Source organism: Erinaceus europaeus, chromosome 12 (genome assembly GCF_950295315.1).
Source record: "Erinaceus europaeus chromosome 12, mEriEur2.1, whole genome shotgun sequence".
Classification (NCBI taxonomy): domain Eukaryota; kingdom Metazoa; phylum Chordata; class Mammalia; order Eulipotyphla; family Erinaceidae; genus Erinaceus; species Erinaceus europaeus.
The window spans coordinates 38,807,645-38,824,901 of NC_080173.1; the positions used below are offsets into that span (position 1 = coordinate 38,807,645).

Genomic DNA, 17,257 nt, shown 5'->3' on the forward strand with positions numbered 1-17,257 from the left:
CAATAGTCACCTTCTGCCAAGAATTGGAGTTAGTTTGGTGATTAATGGCAAAGTCATTTTGACATCTGCTGAAGGTAGCTGCATCTTAAAGTTCTCTGCAAAATGGCAAACAAAGCAGCTGGGAAGTGAAGGATTAGAATTTACTCCCAGGAATGCAAAGAGGATTTAACAATAGACTACCTAAGATAATCTGTGACTGTAAATTGCTTCATTAACAAATTAAAGCAGGAAAATAAATTAGGATTACATAAAAACTGTGAGATCACAGTAGGTGTATAAGATCTACAGATCTTACAGTTCTCTAAGTAGAAACATGTAATCACCATTGCTTTTTTTAAACAATGAAAGGAAACACAGCATTTCTTAGCAAAATACTTGCATGGTTTAATAAAAGGAATACAACAGCTGCCTATAACAAACATTTTTATAAAAAAATGCTGAAAGCATTTAATACAAGGCCCAAATCTCTCTACCATCACACAGCTATTCAACATCGTACAGTGAAAAAAGAATCTGCCCAAGGTCACAGAATTAACCATTAACTAAGTCAGGAGGACCCAGGCTTTTTATCAGCCTAACACTTTATAACTTTTATTATAGTTTCATGGAGAAAGCACTCCTGTTTCCTTTGGGGTAACTCCCTATAAATTCCTATAAATTCACTTGAATTTGTGGTTGCAGGAGGGTCTAGTTGTTATTTTGCAGAGGGTGTAGTAAGCTATTAGCCTAGTGGGCCTGTTGTTATTTCTTCACCAAAGCAAAGTTTAGCCCTGGTTTATAGTGGTGTTGGGCATAAAGGGGCCTCTAGGGCCTCAGGTATGAGTCTTTTTGCATAACCATTACATTATTTCTCCAATCCTGATTTTACTTTTTCTACAGTAATAGGAAAGGCAGAAAGGCTAAAACAAGTTACTATGATTACAGATCCCTACCTCTTTACAAACAAACCACAGGCTAGAATCTTGATGTCTACGAAAGAAGCCCCCCATGTGACATCATGCTCCATACCTTCCACCTCAGATTACCTCATATTAGTAGACTTTTTAAAAATTTTTATCCTGTTATTATTTGATAGTTCTAATAATCCAGCAACACATAAAGATAAAAAAACAGATGGACAATATAATTAATGGCTTGCTTTAAAACATCAATGTGGAACATGTCCTCTACAGAGAAGGCAAACACTTTTGTTTTTTGCTATATTAGATTTAGTTTAACCCAGGAGTCAGTAAGTCTAATCTTTTATTTAGCCAAAGGAACAATGACTGGAAAATTTTTGCCTTTAAAAGTTTTCATTTTTAACTAACCAAGGATAGAGCAAAGACTTTTATTCAAGAAATCAAAGAAATAGAGAGTCTGATGAAAGATTAATAAAGATAAAATCTATACTAATGAATAAAAACAGATACGAGCAGAATTGATAAAAACTAATGTGGGTCTTTGTATTCATGGAATATAGAGGGACATATGCTATCCGGGCAGATTAAATACTCTCCAGAAGTTAATATGGAAATATTGAGTATTATAATAATGCTAGAAATTATACTTATGGAGGGCAGGCAAGGATCCTGGTTTGAGCCCCCGCTCCCCTTGTGCAGGGGGATTGCTTCACAAGTGGTGAAGCAAGTCTGCAGATCTTTCTCTTTCCCATCTTCCCCTCTGCTCTCAATTTCTCTCTGTCCTATCCAAAAAAATAGAAAAAGATAGCTGCCAAGAGCAGTGGATTCACAGTGCAGGCTCTGAGCCCCAATGATAAACCTGGAGGCAAAAGAAAGAGAAGAAAAGAAAGAAAGAAGTTGTACTTATACTGCAGTGTGTGAGTATAAACTGGGGAAGCACTTGAAAAGATCTACAGCAAAAACTGGTAGTGCTTGTCTGGAAGCACTGAGATTAAAGTTTTAATTAGTTTTCTTCTTTATATATTTCTGCATTTTCTAAATCTTCTGAATGAACATATACTTTTAGAACCGGAAGAAATAAGCCACTGAGGGTCAGTAAAATATTGGGTTATCAAAAAAGTCATGGTGCATTTTTGCAAAGAAAAATACATCATGACTTTTCTGACAACCCAACAGGTCACTTGGCTAGTGTGTTCCTTTATCATATGCACAACACAGGATCAAACCCAGTCCCATCAAACTGAAGCTCTTTCACTCTCTTTCTCTGCCTCTGTCTAAAAAATATGTATAATAATATATATAAACTATTGCTTTTAAGATGCCACATTATTTCTCATTGATACATCAGATGTAATGGTGATTGAAACAGCAAAGAAGATTGATGAAGGACTGTGAGAGAGTTTCAAGAAGGTCTCATGGGAGACAGAACATTTTAAAATAGTCATAGAGGATGGACTAAATCCATGAGGTGTTCAAACCTAGTGCAAAGCTACAGTTACCAATTTACAGTCCAAAGGAGCCCTGCTTTGTACCCACTGAGGGAGTTGCTTTCCTACTCTTACTAATGTACTATGAATGCAGAACACAGTGACACAGATTCCCAGCACTGCTCACCACTAAGGCTGTTGACAATCCAACACCAGGACCTAGTGGCAACTGAAAATGTAAAGGCAGGCGAAGCCAGAGACAAACCTCCCCAGGAGCTCGTAAGTGTGTTTCCAAAAACAGCAACAGCTCCTGAAATAAGGTGGGTAGATAGATGTCTTCAACCTTTCTCACCAGACTCAGTGAAATAGCTCACTTGGACAGTGGGCTGCTTTGCCATGTGTGTGACCTCACTGCACTGAAGGAACTTTGTACTGTGGCTGCTTTATTTTTTATTTTTATTTTTTATTTAAGAAAGGAGACATTAACAAAACCGTAGAATAGGAGGGGTAGAACGCCACACAATTCCCACCACCCAATCTCCATATCCCATCCCCTCCCCTGATAGCTTTCCCATTCTCTATCCCTCTGGCTGTGGCTGCTTTTACTCTCTTTGCCTTTATCTTAAAAACAGTAACAACATAACATCATCATCATCAACAACAACAACCCCCTTTCTTTTTTTCTCTCTCTTGCTCACATGCCAATAGGCCCCTAGCTTTCAAGACACACTGCTGCATAGCAGCAGGGCAGCAGAATCCCCTTCCCCTGCCTTTCTGTCCCTACTGCTAGGCATAGATTGGATGAACAATGCACAGTCCTCAGGGACAACAATTCCAGGCTGATTAAAATGATCATTTAAAAAAGAAAAGAAAAAGAAAGAATAAAAGAAGTGATGGTTTCTTTGCTCTTGGGCTAGGAACATCTTTACAAGTGAAGACAGAGGAAGGGGATTAGAGTGGTGGAAGAAAATGAAGGTGAGACTGGAATGAGCCAACCCCAGTGCTGGCAGGGACTCTGGGGAGCAAGTAGGTTCATGATCCACAGGTGGGAGGAAGCTGTTGTATCTCTGGAGGCAACCTGGCTGGAGGGACTGAAAGGCCTTAAGGTGGTTGGGCTCAATCACAGCAAGTCAATGTCTGAGAATTTTTCCTAAGGAAGTAATTAGAGACAAAACTGCATTTACAAGATTGGGAGGCTGGAAAAAACAAAACAGGAGACTTAGACCTCATGTATGAAATCTCTATACAATCACACACTATCTTGTCTTTAAAATTATGTTTCAAAGACCAGTGATAACAATATGCTCAGAAAATACTAGCTTTCCCCACCCTCAAAAATGGACACTATGTAAAGGATTATTAGAAGTAATTGCTTTCATTCTTGAGACAGATATACACATACACATCCCCTAGAAGAAAATCCCACTGAATCCTGTTGGTCTGCTTCTAAGACCCCTTCTGTTTCATTTGTTTAATCCCCCTGCTTAACACTGTATTCTATTTACATAACCACTATTAACTAAGCACTGCCCTGCCTCCAGGGCATTGGTTTAATCCTCACTGTTTTGCATGCTTTTTCCTTCTCCCCACCCCCTATCCTATGTACATCCTCTTCGGACCTGACACTTCTGCCTCAGGATATATAAGGACAGGACTGTGATTAGAGATAGCTTAGATTGCACTGTGTTCCACATGAATAAAGACTGAACTGTGTACCACTCAGCCATAAGTCCCTGGTCGTCTCTCTCTCCCGCCCACGAAGCTAGTCTGGCACAATGGCACCTGAACAGTGACTGGCAGAATCCCACTTAGTGATTTGAGTTACTACAGTCATTACATTATATAATGCTTGCTGTCAGAAACCAGGATGTGTCATTAGGCAGGGCTGAGGTCTTCCTTTATCTCTGCAACATGTGGCAAACTGTATAGAAAGAAGCCTGGACTCCAGACAAACATTTACAACAAGAGAAAAGTTCAGTATTTGGGGCTGTAGGCAGGGGTGTGTATGCGGGGTTGGGAGGCTGGTTACAACAGGAGGGACAGAGGACTTCAGTTGAAGGGATACTGGTACTTTGTGGAGACTGAGGTATGGGAACAAATTTTAAAAATCTATTTATTATTGGATAGAGACAGGTGTTGGGGAGATAGAAAAGAGAGACACAGATACCTATAGCCCTGCTTCACCACTCATGAAGTTTTTTCCCTGCAGGTGGAGACCAGGGGCTTGAACCTGGGTCCTTATGCACTGTAATGTGTACACTTAAGCAGATGCAGCACCACTTAGTCCATATATATATATTTTTAAGACAGAGACAGAGATAGTGAAAGAGACCATAGCATTGAAGCTTCCTCTAATGCAGTGGGGACTGGGCTCAAACCATATGGCAAAGCAGTGCACTATCCAAATGAGCTATTTCACCAGCCTGGTAACACATCTTAAAGAGATGAGAAATTATACTTCTAAAGCACTTAACAGTCTTGTGACCTGAGGTCACCTCAAAACCAAATAAAGCTACTATAAAAAGAAATTACAGCTTTCTTCCCTGCCCACTCCCACCTTTCTTTCTGTAACCCCAATCAATCTGGACTCTTAACAGATTTCCGAGCTAGAATGCTGTATTCATGAGGAACATCAGCTATGCTCTGTGTTCTGAGAAGATGATGGCCAAGAAGGAAGGTGGAGACAAGGAAGATGACCAACATGATGTAGAATCAGCTCTTACCTTGGCGAGCAGACTTGAGACCTGCTTGATTTCACTGTTGGCTTTGAGCAGCTCCTGCCTGAGCTCAGTGCAGGACAGCTCCAGCTGGTCTTTCTCTGCTCTAGCTATTTGCAACATCTCCTGTATTTCACAGCTCTCTGTTGCTTGTCCCACCAGACAGGCCTCCACCAAACCTTTTGGCTTCTCATTCTCCAAGTGGGATTTCAGAGACTCGTTTTCGGTTTTTAGCCCTTCCATGGCAACTCTGCATTCTTCCAAAGCCTTGACCATCACGCTGTTGTTATGTCGCTCCTGCTCAAGGAAGCTGCTCAACTGCTGGTTCTCTTCCTTGAGGTATTTGATCATCTCCAAGGCCCCTTGGTTCTCCCCTTCAACCTTCCGCAAGCTGCAGGTCAGCTGCTGCTGGATGTTGAGCAGCTTCTCTCGCTCGAAACGGCCCTGCTCCAGGATTTCTGTGCACTTTTGCTCCAGCTCTAGGATTTTCCCTTCTTGGGAGCTGGGCTCGTCCTTCTTCACTCGCTCCTGGAGAAGATTGATCAGCTTCTCGTTTTCTTGACTGAGCTGCTCTGCCCTCTCCCGATGCTGGTGGAAGGAAGTCTCTAGAAGAGTCTTCTCGTCTGCCAGCTTCTCATTTTCGGCTGTCAGTTCCTGCACCATCTGCTGCTGGTCAGACAGCTCCTGCAGGGTTGCCTGCAGCTCCTCCGCTGTGCTGTGGTGGTTCTCCTCCATCTTCTGGATCTTCTTGGTGAGGGAAGCCAGGGACAGTTCACTGGCGTTATTGGGGGAGCTCCCAGCAGTGGAACACCGCGGACTCTTGAAGGGGTTGCTTGTGGAGGACAGTGGCCGGGAGGGGGGATCTGCTGAGATGTGCTCGAAGTCTGAGGCATCCGGGGACAAGGAGGCCTTGGTGACATCACTACTGGAAGAACCCGATGTCCTCAGCATGCTTTCATGTGTGGTTTTATTGTACTCATCCGTCTCCCCTGACAGCTGGTTTCCAAAGCTCAATTCCTGAGTCAGGGAGGTAGGGCAGTTGCTGTCCCCCATGTGACTGGCCTCAGAATTGGGGGACTGCTCAAGGCAGGTCAGCTTCTCCCGCAGAGCCCGGTTCTCTTCCTCCAGGTCAACCATCTCTTTCTGGAAACTCCTGTTCTTCTCCTCAAGAGCTCTCAGCAGGGGCGCCAGGTCAGCTGGTGAGACTGGTGTGCTATTTCCATCTGGGGCTGAGGCATCAACCTCTTCAGTGTTTGAGGTCCTTTTCTCCTTGCATTTCTTCAGTTCACTCAGGAGCCTGTTAATCTCGCTGTCTTTAGCTTTGGCTTCCACCAAAAGCTCCCGGACTTGGGCTTCAAGCATAGCCTTTTCCCCTCCATCATTCTCCTGCTTGGGCCTCACTGAGGTGGTCCTCAGGTACTTGGTAGGGGTGGGGGTTCTGGACGAGGTGGGACTCGACACTGGCTTCCTTGGGTTAGAGGGTCCACGTGGCACAGCCCTCTCTCGTGAGACAGCAGTCGACAGTTCTCGGGGAGCCGGAATGCCTGTCCTCTTTGCTGCAGTCATAGCTCCTGAAGACAGAAGAAGAAGAAACCAGTGAAATGAATCACCAAACGATTTCCATCTCAAGGTGCCCATTTGCCTTCATTGACATCCCCTTCCCTAGGATAACTCCCCACTGCTGGCCTGGATTTCTGTACCTCTACCCAGAGACTCACCCTTGAGCTATTCAGCATGAATCCATCTCTGACTGCAGCTGAACATATCTCATTTAAGACAACACACATGAACACACACCTCAACTCAGGTCAGTGAAATGCAAGGGAAATTTCTATGGGGACTTCATAAACATGACAGAATGTGAGGGAAGGATTCTATAAGTCTCAGATGGTGGAGCACCATGGAATATAAACAGCTGTTTGAAAAAAGATGAATCTACAGTGAGTTTTCGAATAGCACACTAAAAATAATGTCATTATCCACAAGACTTTAAATACACATGATGAAGACATCAGAAGGCACACAAATAATACTAAGGAAAGACTAACCTAGTCCAGTTGACATATGGCTTTTATAACATTAGCAGAGATCATCTGCCTTCACAGAGAAGCCAAAATAAATGGGGTACATGCTTCATATATCTATATGTAATACATATATATATAATATACACACACGTGCTAAATTTGTCTATGGTACAGCTTTAAATGTTAAAGGAGTTTATACAAAATGGAAAAGATACAGAATTTAGAGTACTGATAGTGGGAAATAATTTACGGAACTCATTTTTATTTTCATCTCTACTACCATTATTTTTATTTCACATACAGTATATCTTTTTTATATTTATTTTACTTGACAGATAAATTGAGAAGGGAGGGAAAGATAGGGAGAGAGAAAGAAAGACACCCGTAGCACTGTCTCACTACTTCTGAAGCTTCCCTCTACAGGTGGGGATAGGAGGCTTGAGCTCAGGTCCTTGTGCATGGTAACGTGTGTGCTCTACAAGGTGCACCACCACTATATCTTAATTCTTCATCTATGTTACTTATGATAGACAGTAATAAAATGTCTACAGATGAAAGCCCACATATCAGTCTCCTATATCCCTTAGTCATGAAGCCCAGCTCTAAGATTAAGGTGTGAACTGAACATCCTGGACCTAGTTAGAAATTCAAAGACTGGGGGTTGGGCGGCAGCGCAGCGGGTTAAGCACACGTGGCACGAAGCATAAGGACCTGTGTAAGGATCCCGGTTCGAGCCTCTGGCTCCCCACTTGCAGGGGGGTTGCTTCACAAGCAGTGAAGCAGGTCTGCAGTTGTCTATATTTCTCTCCCCCTCTCTGTCTCTCCCTACTCTCTCTATTTCTCTTTGTTCTATCCAACAATAACAACAACAACAATAAAACAACAAGGGCAAAAAAAGGGAAAAAAAATAGTTTCCAGGAGCAGTGGATTTGTGATGCTGACACTGAGCCCCAGAAATAACCCTGAAGACAAAAAGAAAGAAAGAAAGAAAGAAAGAAAGAAAGAAAGAAAGAAAGAAAGAAAGAAAGAAAGAAAGGAAGGAAGGAAGGAAGGAAGGAAGGAAGGAAGGAAGAAAGAAAACAAAGAGAAAAATTCAAAGGCCACTATGAAGGCAGACTCCAGTAATTTGTATGACCATGCACTCTAGGTGGAAGCTTCCCACAAAGAGGCCGCCCACTCTTCAGGGAAGGGTTTGGAGAAGGGGTAGGGTTTGGAGAAGGGGTACACACACAGACTGGTTGCAGCCCCAATCTTCCAAGGCAGAAGCAGAACCTAGGGTTATAGCTGTTCTAAATTTACTGCCAAGACTGCTATGCATCTGTCTCAGGGGATGGTATGAAGGCTGACAGCATCCTTGTTGAGTCTAACAATACAGCCTAAAATGTCATATTAGTCTACTGAAAAATGATGGTTTTATTGTGTTTATTTATATAGCAAATATAAGATGGGAAGGAGAAGATATAATAGAGAGAGACTCCTGCAGCACTGTTTCACCACTTGATTCTTTCTCCATGCAGGTGGGGGCCTGGGGCTTGATCCTGGGTCCTTGTTGCACTGTAACCTGTGTGCTCAGCCATGTGCACCACCATCCAGCCTCTATTTTAAAGACAGAGGGAGAGTGGGAAAGACACCACAGCACTTAAGTTCCCCCCAGTGCAGTAGATAGGGGCTGAACTTGAACTTGAGTCATGTACATGGCAAGTCATGCGCACTATTCAGGTGAGCTATGATGGTGGCTCTCTTTTGTTTTTAATATTTATTTATTTCCTTTTGTTGCCCTTGTTTTATTGTTGTAGTTATTATTGTTTTTGTTATTGATGTTGTTGTTGTTGGATAGGACAGAGAGAAATGGAGGGGAAGACAGAGAGAAGGAGAGAAAGATAAGACACCAGCAGACCTGTTTCACCACTTGTGAACCTGCAGGTAGGGATCCGGGGGCTTGAACCAAGATCCTTATGTCGGTCCTGGTATGCTACCGGCGAACTCCCTCTAAACTTTTTTTTTTTTTTCTTTTTTAATCAGAACATTGCTCAGCTCTGGCTGATGGTAATATGGAGGACTGAACCTGGGACCTTGGAGCCTCAGGCATGACAGTCTTCTGTATAACCATTATGCTATCTCCCAACCTTTTTTTCTTTTTTAACTTTTCGAAGTGTCAGGAAAGCTACATACACTGTGATACATGTTTAGCCCTTGAAGGTGATCAGGCACCTAACCTGCATCATATCAAGTACACAACGAAGAGAAGGTTCATTTAATCGTTCTTATAAGATGAAGATTAAAATCACCCAGTCATAAGCTGTTTGGTGAGACCAGCCTCCCAGAGTGAAGTAATCTTTGCAAGGACCTTAGTGAAAACTGGAAGATAATTTTTAACCTTAACTACAGCTAGAAAGGTATGGGTGGTGGGGGTGGGGTATCCAGGACTGATTGTCACAGAGACACCTGCTGTTCCTAACAGGGACACTGAAACTAGACTCAGCGTCAATTGTGTGCTGGAGATGTGAGGGACACACAGGATATCAGGTCAACCTGGCACCCCTTCCAGCTCCAGGTCGGCTCCTTCTCTTTGCTGCCAAACACTGCTATGTGCTCCACTTAATCAGCCTTATCTAAATGACCAGGAACTTCTTTTATACCAGACCAAAGTACATTTATGAGGTGTGTCCAGTAGTGTGTAACAAAATATAAAACCCAGTCTTTTTTTTCTATATTTTCCATTTTTTTGATACTTCCTTATCACTTGGAGAAAGCCACAAATATGCCTGTTTTGTTTTGTTTTGTTTTTTCCTTGTAAGACAGAGATTGGGAGAAAGGAAAAGAGAGCACAACACTGAAGCTTCTTTCAATGTGGTGGAGGCTGGGCTCGAACCTGGGTCATGCACATGGCACAGGCAAACTATCCAAATAAGCTATTTCACCGGCCCTATAGCTGCTTTCTGTTTACTGAAAGGTTCTTTCCTAGCTCTATGCCAGTCATTTCAGCTACTAGAATTGGTGGCTTTAGTTTAGAGAGTGGAATTCATTACTAAACCAAACTAAGGCTGGTGATTGCTGCTCGCTCACTATTTGTGTCTGTCAGTAGCCCAAAGACATCCCTTCACAGGTGTGACAGGCAAGAGTAGAGGGCAGCTGGGCCTAAAACTCAGAGTGACTGGTCAGAAAGGTTGTGCCACTCACTTTTCCTCAAGTACAGTGAGCTAGGAGGGTCACTGTGGAAAGTAAGTTCTGGAACCTTGAAGTTGGACTTTCAACCTGAGACATTCATGGCAGCAAGGAGGCCTCCACAAGGGGTGGTGGGAGAATAGAGCCAGTGTCTCTTTACCCCCAAATTGTGTTGGCCTCTCACCCTCATACCTTATCATTTATCCCTACTGAGGCTACCAGAAATCGAGAAAACTGTGTGCCCGTTCAGTTATTAAGGTGAACGCAGCAATTTAAAACACTTGTGGAGGACTCTGTTATACTGCTGATGGTAATGCAAAGGGGTCAGGTCCTTTGGAAGACTGTATGGAAAGTTCTCCTACCAATAAAGATAGAAATACTCAATGATTCAGCAATCCTAAGTAATTTATCCAAAGGACATACAAGCAGTAATTCTAAGGGACATACGCACTCCCATGTTTATAGCTGCATTATTCACAACAGCCAGAGTGAAAGTAGCCTAAAAGCCCATTGGCAGATGACCGGAAAAGAAGTTATCGGATAGGGGGCTGGGCAGCGGTGCACCTGGTTAAGCTTACATAGTACCAAGCACAAGGACCCATGCAAGGATCTGGGTTTGAGCCCCAGGGTCCCCACCTTAGTGAAATAAGAGGTGAAAGACAACTATGGCTTCACTCATGTGGTCTCTGAAACATGAAACTTGCAAAACAACAACACATGCAAACTCTTTTCTTTTCTTTTCTCTTCTTTTCTCTTTTCTCTTCTTGCCTCCAGGGTTATTGCTGGGGCTCAGTGCCACCACTATGAATCCACTGCTCCTGGAGGCCATTTTTCATTTTTATTGGATAGGACAAAGAGAAGTTGAGAGGGCAGGAGGAGATAGAGAGGGAGAGAGACAGAAACACCTACAGATCTGCTTCACCGCTTGTGAAATGACCCCCCTGCAGGTGGAGGGAGAGCTGGCGGTCCTTATGTTTCATAATAAGTGTTTTAAACTTGTAAGCTAATTGAATTTTGACACTGGGCTTAAATTGTTTAAGTAGTTTTAAAAAATTTATTTAAGTTACTTTCAACCTTAGACCAGAGAGATCAAAACCATCTGGTCCTGTCAATGTCTGAGACATTGTTATTAGTTAATGTCCTTAAATGGCATAAAGCATGGTAATGTCAAATATATTACACTAAATTCTAGCCTTTGGGTTTTCAAAAAAAGAAGCTCCCAACCAACTTGGTTATAATAATTATTAACAAATGCCATTTAAAACTCTTTCTAAGACTGTAAGGTACCATTCCCAATCTCTTTAAAATCTGTATATCTCCTAGTCCTGGAACCTCTGGGACTTTGCTTGTATTCCCTGATGTTTCTTCTTTCTGATCCCTTACCCTGTTATACTGCCTCTGTTGGTCACCATGCCATGTCATGCTGCTACTGCCTTTTTGCTTCAGATTGTTTCCAGAGATGTTAAATCTGAGATGCCAACGTCCCAGCTCCTTTAACCTGGCGAGATCTTTCTTAACACACAGGACTACTTAGTTCTATTTCACCTGGTGCATTTTCTAACAAAGTTACAGATCTGGGGCTGGGTGGTGGCATACCGGCTGAGCGCATATGTTATAGTGTACAAGGACCCAGGTTCAAGTCCCTGGTCCCCACCTGCAGGATGAAAGCTTCACAAGTGGTGAAGTAGTGCTGCAGGTGTCGCTCTGACTCTCTCCCTCTCTATTACCCTCCTTCTCAATTTCTGACTGTGTCTATCCAATAAATAAATAAAGATAACAAAATAATAATTAAAAAGTTACAGAGCTTACATGTAGGTTAAAGGCCTAGGGTACTGGGTACATGTGTACACATACCCATAAGTTAAGGGCAATTACATACCTCAAAGTAAAAGTCTTCTGTGATTAGACTTAGACCTAAGAAACTTGACAATCTAGTAGAACGGCCTAAAGAAGGCACCATAAATTCGCTAATCAAATATTTATTACTTAGGCCTAAATACCTCCTCTCCTATTCCCTACTTCACTTCCTCCAATCACTCTATCTACTCAACTAACTACACAAAAGAAAGTAAATAAGATTTACTCTTTCATCTTTTATCCTCTTCTGACAGGATATCAGTTAGCATTATAGTCACCCCAGACTTGAAGTTCCAAGTTTTTTTTTCTTCCTTTTTGCCTCCAGGATTATTGCTGGGGCTTGGTGCCTACACCAAAAATCCACCGCTCCTCGAGGCCATTTTTTCCCATTTTGTTGCCCTTGTCGTTGCTGTTATTATTGTTGCCATTGGTGGTGCTGTTGGATAGGATAGAGAGAAATTGAGAGAGAAGGGGAGACAGAGACGGGGAGAGAAAGACAGACACCTGCAGACCTGCTTCACCACTTGTGAAGCAACCCCCGCTGCCGGTGGGGAGCCAGGGGCTTGAACTGGGATCTTTGTTCTGGTCATTGCACTTTACACCATGTGCGTTTAATCCGCTGTGCTACTACCCGACCCCCAAGTCCCAAATTTTGGGCATCACATTCTCAGAGTAATGCTCTGGTTCTCTCTCCCCTCCTCTCTCTCATGTTAATAAATAATCCTTTAAAAAAATCAAACAGGTGGTCTGGGAGGTGGCACAGTGATAAAGCTTTGGACTCTCAAGTATGAGGTCCTGAGTTCAATCCCAGGCAGCATATGTGCCAGAGTGATGACTGTTTCTCTCTCCTCCTATCTTTCTCATAAATAAATAAAATATTTTTTTAAAGGTGCGTATGACTTCATCTTCTCAGAAGGATGAGCTTGTCAGAGACCCACAGCTGAGTGACAGCTCCCCAACAACATTTTTGTAAGTCATGCCAAGGGACAACAATTGCTTTTCCATGGGGAGCTGGGGGGCCTCAGGCATGAAGGCCTGTTGCATAACCACTGTGACATCGCCCTGCCCCCTAACATTTCTTTGTTTTAATTCTTATTATCAAAGTAGTATTTGGCTAAAGAATGAAAGGGCAAGGCCTTAATGAGAAGCATGGCATCTCAGATTTAGCATCTCTGGAAACAATCTGAAGCAAAAAGGCAGTAGCAGCATGACATGGCTGTTGATTTAGTTGAGACCAACAGAGGCAGTATTAACAGGGTAAAGGATGAGAAAGAAGCAACATCAGGGAATACAAGCAAAGTCCCAGAGGTTCCAGGACTAGGAGATATACAGATTTTTTAAAAAATTTTTTATATATTTATTTATTCTCCCTTTTGTTGCCCTTGTTGTTTTTTATTGTTGTTGTAGTTACTATTGTTGTTGTCATTGATGTCAACGTTGTTGGATAGGACAGAGAGAAATGGAGAGAGGAGGGGAAGACAGAGAGGAGGAGAGAAAGACAGACACCTGCAGACCTGCTTCACTGCCTGTGAAGCGACTCCCCTGCAGGTGGGGAGCCGGGGTTCGAACTGGGATCCTTATGCCAGTCCTTGCGCTTTGCGCCACCTGCGCTTAACCCGCTGTGCTACAGCCCGACTCCCGGAGATATACAGATTTTAAAGAGAGTCCGAACATAGCGAGGAAGCAGGTACTCTGCAGCTTGTAGCGTTTCTAGGCATCACTGATCCTTTGGACTTAGACCACAGGAGATAAAAGAGAAAAGAAGAAGGTGGCTCATGGCTCAGAAGCACTGCCATAAGGAACTACAATGTTATCAGAGCTCAAGGTTCCACCCACCTTTTTGGGGGGCAGAAAGGAACTTTCTCTAGAGCTAGAGAATCTCAGTGTGTTCTGTAGATCAGTACAGAGCTCATGTTCAAGTTTATTAATTAATTTATTTTAAAATATTTATTTATTATTGGATAGAGAGAGAAATTGAGAGAAGAGGGGGGAGACAGAGAGGGAGAAAGACAGAGAGAGACACCTGTAGCACTATTTCACCACTTGTGAAGCTTTCCCCTGCAAGTGGGGACCAGGGACTTGAACCCAGGTCCTTGCACACTGTAATGTGTGCACTCAATCAGGTGCACCACTGCCTGGCCCCTTGATTAATTAATTTATTTTAATGCGAGAGATACAGAGAGACCAGCTATGGTTTATGGTGGTGCTGGGGATTGAACTTGTGATCTTAAGGTGCCCCAGGCATGAAAAAGTTTTTGGTATAACCATTATGCTATCTCTCCAGCACTACTTCTTTCTTTTTAAAAAGATTATTATCTTTACTGGATAGAGACAATCAGAAATCAAGAGGGAAGGGAGAGACAGAGAGGAAGAGAGACAAAGAAACACTTGCAGTACCACTTTACCACTCATAAAACTTACCCCCTGCAAGTGGGTACTGGGAGCTTGAACTTGGCTCCTTGTGCATTATAGCATGTGCACTCAACCAGATGTGCAACTACCTGGCCCCAATTTTGTTTATTTTTATGGCAAAAGAGAATATCAGAGAAACAGAACAGAGCGTTGTTTAGGTCTGGCGTATGAGGTGTTGGACAGGGGCAGGGAGCAAACCTGGAACCTCAGGAATGCAAGTCCTGTGTTCTAGCACTGAATTATCTCACATTGGCCCTGTTTGTTTTTTAAACCAACTATACGTGAAAAAAAAAACTAAAGAAGTTTAATGAATATATATATTCATACAGCACCAGGAAAAGAGCACAGGGTCTCACACATGTGTGACATCAAGCAGCCTCCCATACCCAATATTTACTCTTTTTTTCTTTTCCATTGATAAGAGGTAGGGCTTGGTGTTGGCACTATGAATCCACTGCTCCATCCCAGCAGCCACTTTCTTCTTTTCTTCCTATTTTTATTGGATAGGAGAGATAGAGAAAAAGAGAACCCAGGGGCCAGGTACACTGGGTTAAACACACATAGTACGGAGTGCAAGGACCTGAGCAAGGATCCTGGTTCAAGCCCCCGGTTCCCCACCTGCGGGGGGAGGTCACTTCACAAGCGGTAAAGCAGATCTGCAGGTGTCTATCTTTCTCCTTCTCTGTCTTCTCCTACCCCTCAATTTCTCTCTGTCCTCTCGAAAAAAAAAATGGCCATAGGAATAATGGATTCATAGTGCAGGCACCCAGCCCTACCAATAAAGAACCCTACAGACACCTGCTTCACTGCTCATGAAACATCCCCTTTGCAGGTAGGGAGCGGGACTCAAACCCAAATCCTTGCCCATGGTAATTTGTATGCTTAACAGGGTGTTCCACCGCCCAGTCCTCTCCCAATATTTACTCTTTATTTTAGAGAAAGGGGGAAGGAGAGACATAAGAGAGAGAAACACCACAGCTCTATTCCACTATCCATGGGAGTTCCCTGTTAGCTGTCCATGGTGCTCCTAGGACTGTGACAGGGAACAAACCCAGGGCCTCACACAGATGTATGCTTACATAGATGTATGCTCTGGTGAGTTACCTCTGGTCTACTCATTTTCTTTAAGTTAGGGTTTACAATGTAGGAAATTATAACAGCACTTTACAATTGCATAGTGCTTTTTTCTTTTTGTCTCCAGGGTTATCTCTGGGGCACAGTGCCAACATTACAAATCCACTGCTCCTGGGGGGTCACTTTTTTTTTTTACATTTTTATTGAATAGGACAGAAAGTGAGAGGGGGTGGGGTAACGGGGGGGAGAGAAAGAAAGACATTTGCAGACCTGCTTCACCACTTGTGAAGTGACCACCCTGCATGGGGGGGGAGCCAGGGGCTTGGACTGGGATCCTTAAGTGGGTCCTTGCATTTTGTACTATGTGCTTAACCCAGTGCACTACCGCCCGGCCCCAGTGCTTTTGATTTTCAAAGCATTTCATGGATCCCATCCTTATAAAAAAAAAAAATCACTTAGCAAAGTATTATTGTGACTTTGAGGTACTATCACTGTCACTTTTTTTTTCTGGTTGTTTGAAGGTGTTTGTTTTTAATCACCAACAAGTTTGTCACTGGAGCTCAGTGCCTGCATGATGAAGCCATTGCTCCCAGTGGCCATTTTGTTCCTTTTCTATTTGATATACAGAGAGAAACTGAGAGGGAAGGGAGAGAGAGAGAGGAGAGACAGATACCTGCAGATCTGCTTCACTGCTCATGAAGTGTCTCCATTTCAGGTGGGAGTGAGAGATCTGAATACGAGTCCTTGTGCATGGCAATGTGTGCAATCAACCTGGTGTGCCAACTGCCCTGTACTGCTTTTGTTTATCTGTTTTTGTCACTTTACACATAAGGAAACTAAGTGTCTGAAGGGTTCTGAAATTGTTCAATAGTCACATGATAAATAAACTGTATCCAAGGAAACACAGAAAATTAGGTTACTTCAGAACTGGAAGTAACCTACAGCCTGGAAGTCACATATAGCCTCATTTTGTCCACATAAAGTAGCCTCAGCAGTATTCAACTTCTCTTGTTATTTAGAAAACTCTCTGTCCTAGTTCCTAGTGATTATTTTCATGAAGGAGAGCACAGCTTTAATCCCTTCTACTGTTAAACAGCTCAATAATCCTTCTTTATATAAAGCTGAATTCGACCTTCACTAGCATGGCACATGTTGTTTCCAGTTCTGAATCCATTTGGAACTACAAAGGACAAATGCCTTCCCTGTCCCACATGGCAACGGAATATATGAGGTGGCATTGTTTCCTTTTGGTCACTGCTTTAAGCAAAGCATTCCTGTGTCCTTCCTATCAGGCCTCTGGGGACCCAGGACCATTCCTTGTCTGGACTGCCTAGGGAGCCTCAGATTTAACAAGGTTTCTCTGAAATGTTACCCAGAATCTCAAAAATACTGTAGATGTGGTCAGATAAGTCAGGAATCTCTTGGTTGCAACAAAAAACTCAGCTCAGACTGGCAACAATAAAAAAAGAAAGTTTCTGGTGTGCTGAAAGTCTAGGACCAGGTCTGACTTCATGCCCACCTCAACCAAAAGATTTTCTCAGGGTTCCTGCCTCTCTGTCTCCTGCCTTCTTCATAGGTCACTTTCATCAACAAGCCCTCATGGCAGTGTGAGTCAACCTTGAGCAATAGGCTCACCCAATCCAGTGAGATCACTCTGCCAGGACCCCAGCACAGGCCCC

The 17,257-nt window shown here is 43.1% G+C and overlaps 1 protein-coding gene across 6 annotated transcripts in view; it reads right to left on the reverse strand.

Annotated features, from left to right (window-relative positions):
- The window catches only part of SPECC1 (sperm antigen with calponin homology and coiled-coil domains 1), a 340,972-nt gene that overhangs the window by 148,929 nt on the left and 174,786 nt on the right, over nt 1-17,257 (reverse strand). For all 6 annotated transcript variants that reach the window (XM_060203154.1, XM_007526170.3, XM_060203153.1 and 3 more), the window contains one exon: nt 5,050-6,614. In XM_060203154.1, the coding sequence (XP_060059137.1) occupies nt 5,050-6,614 (1,565 nt within the window). The remainder of the gene's footprint in view (nt 1-5,049; nt 6,615-17,257) is intronic.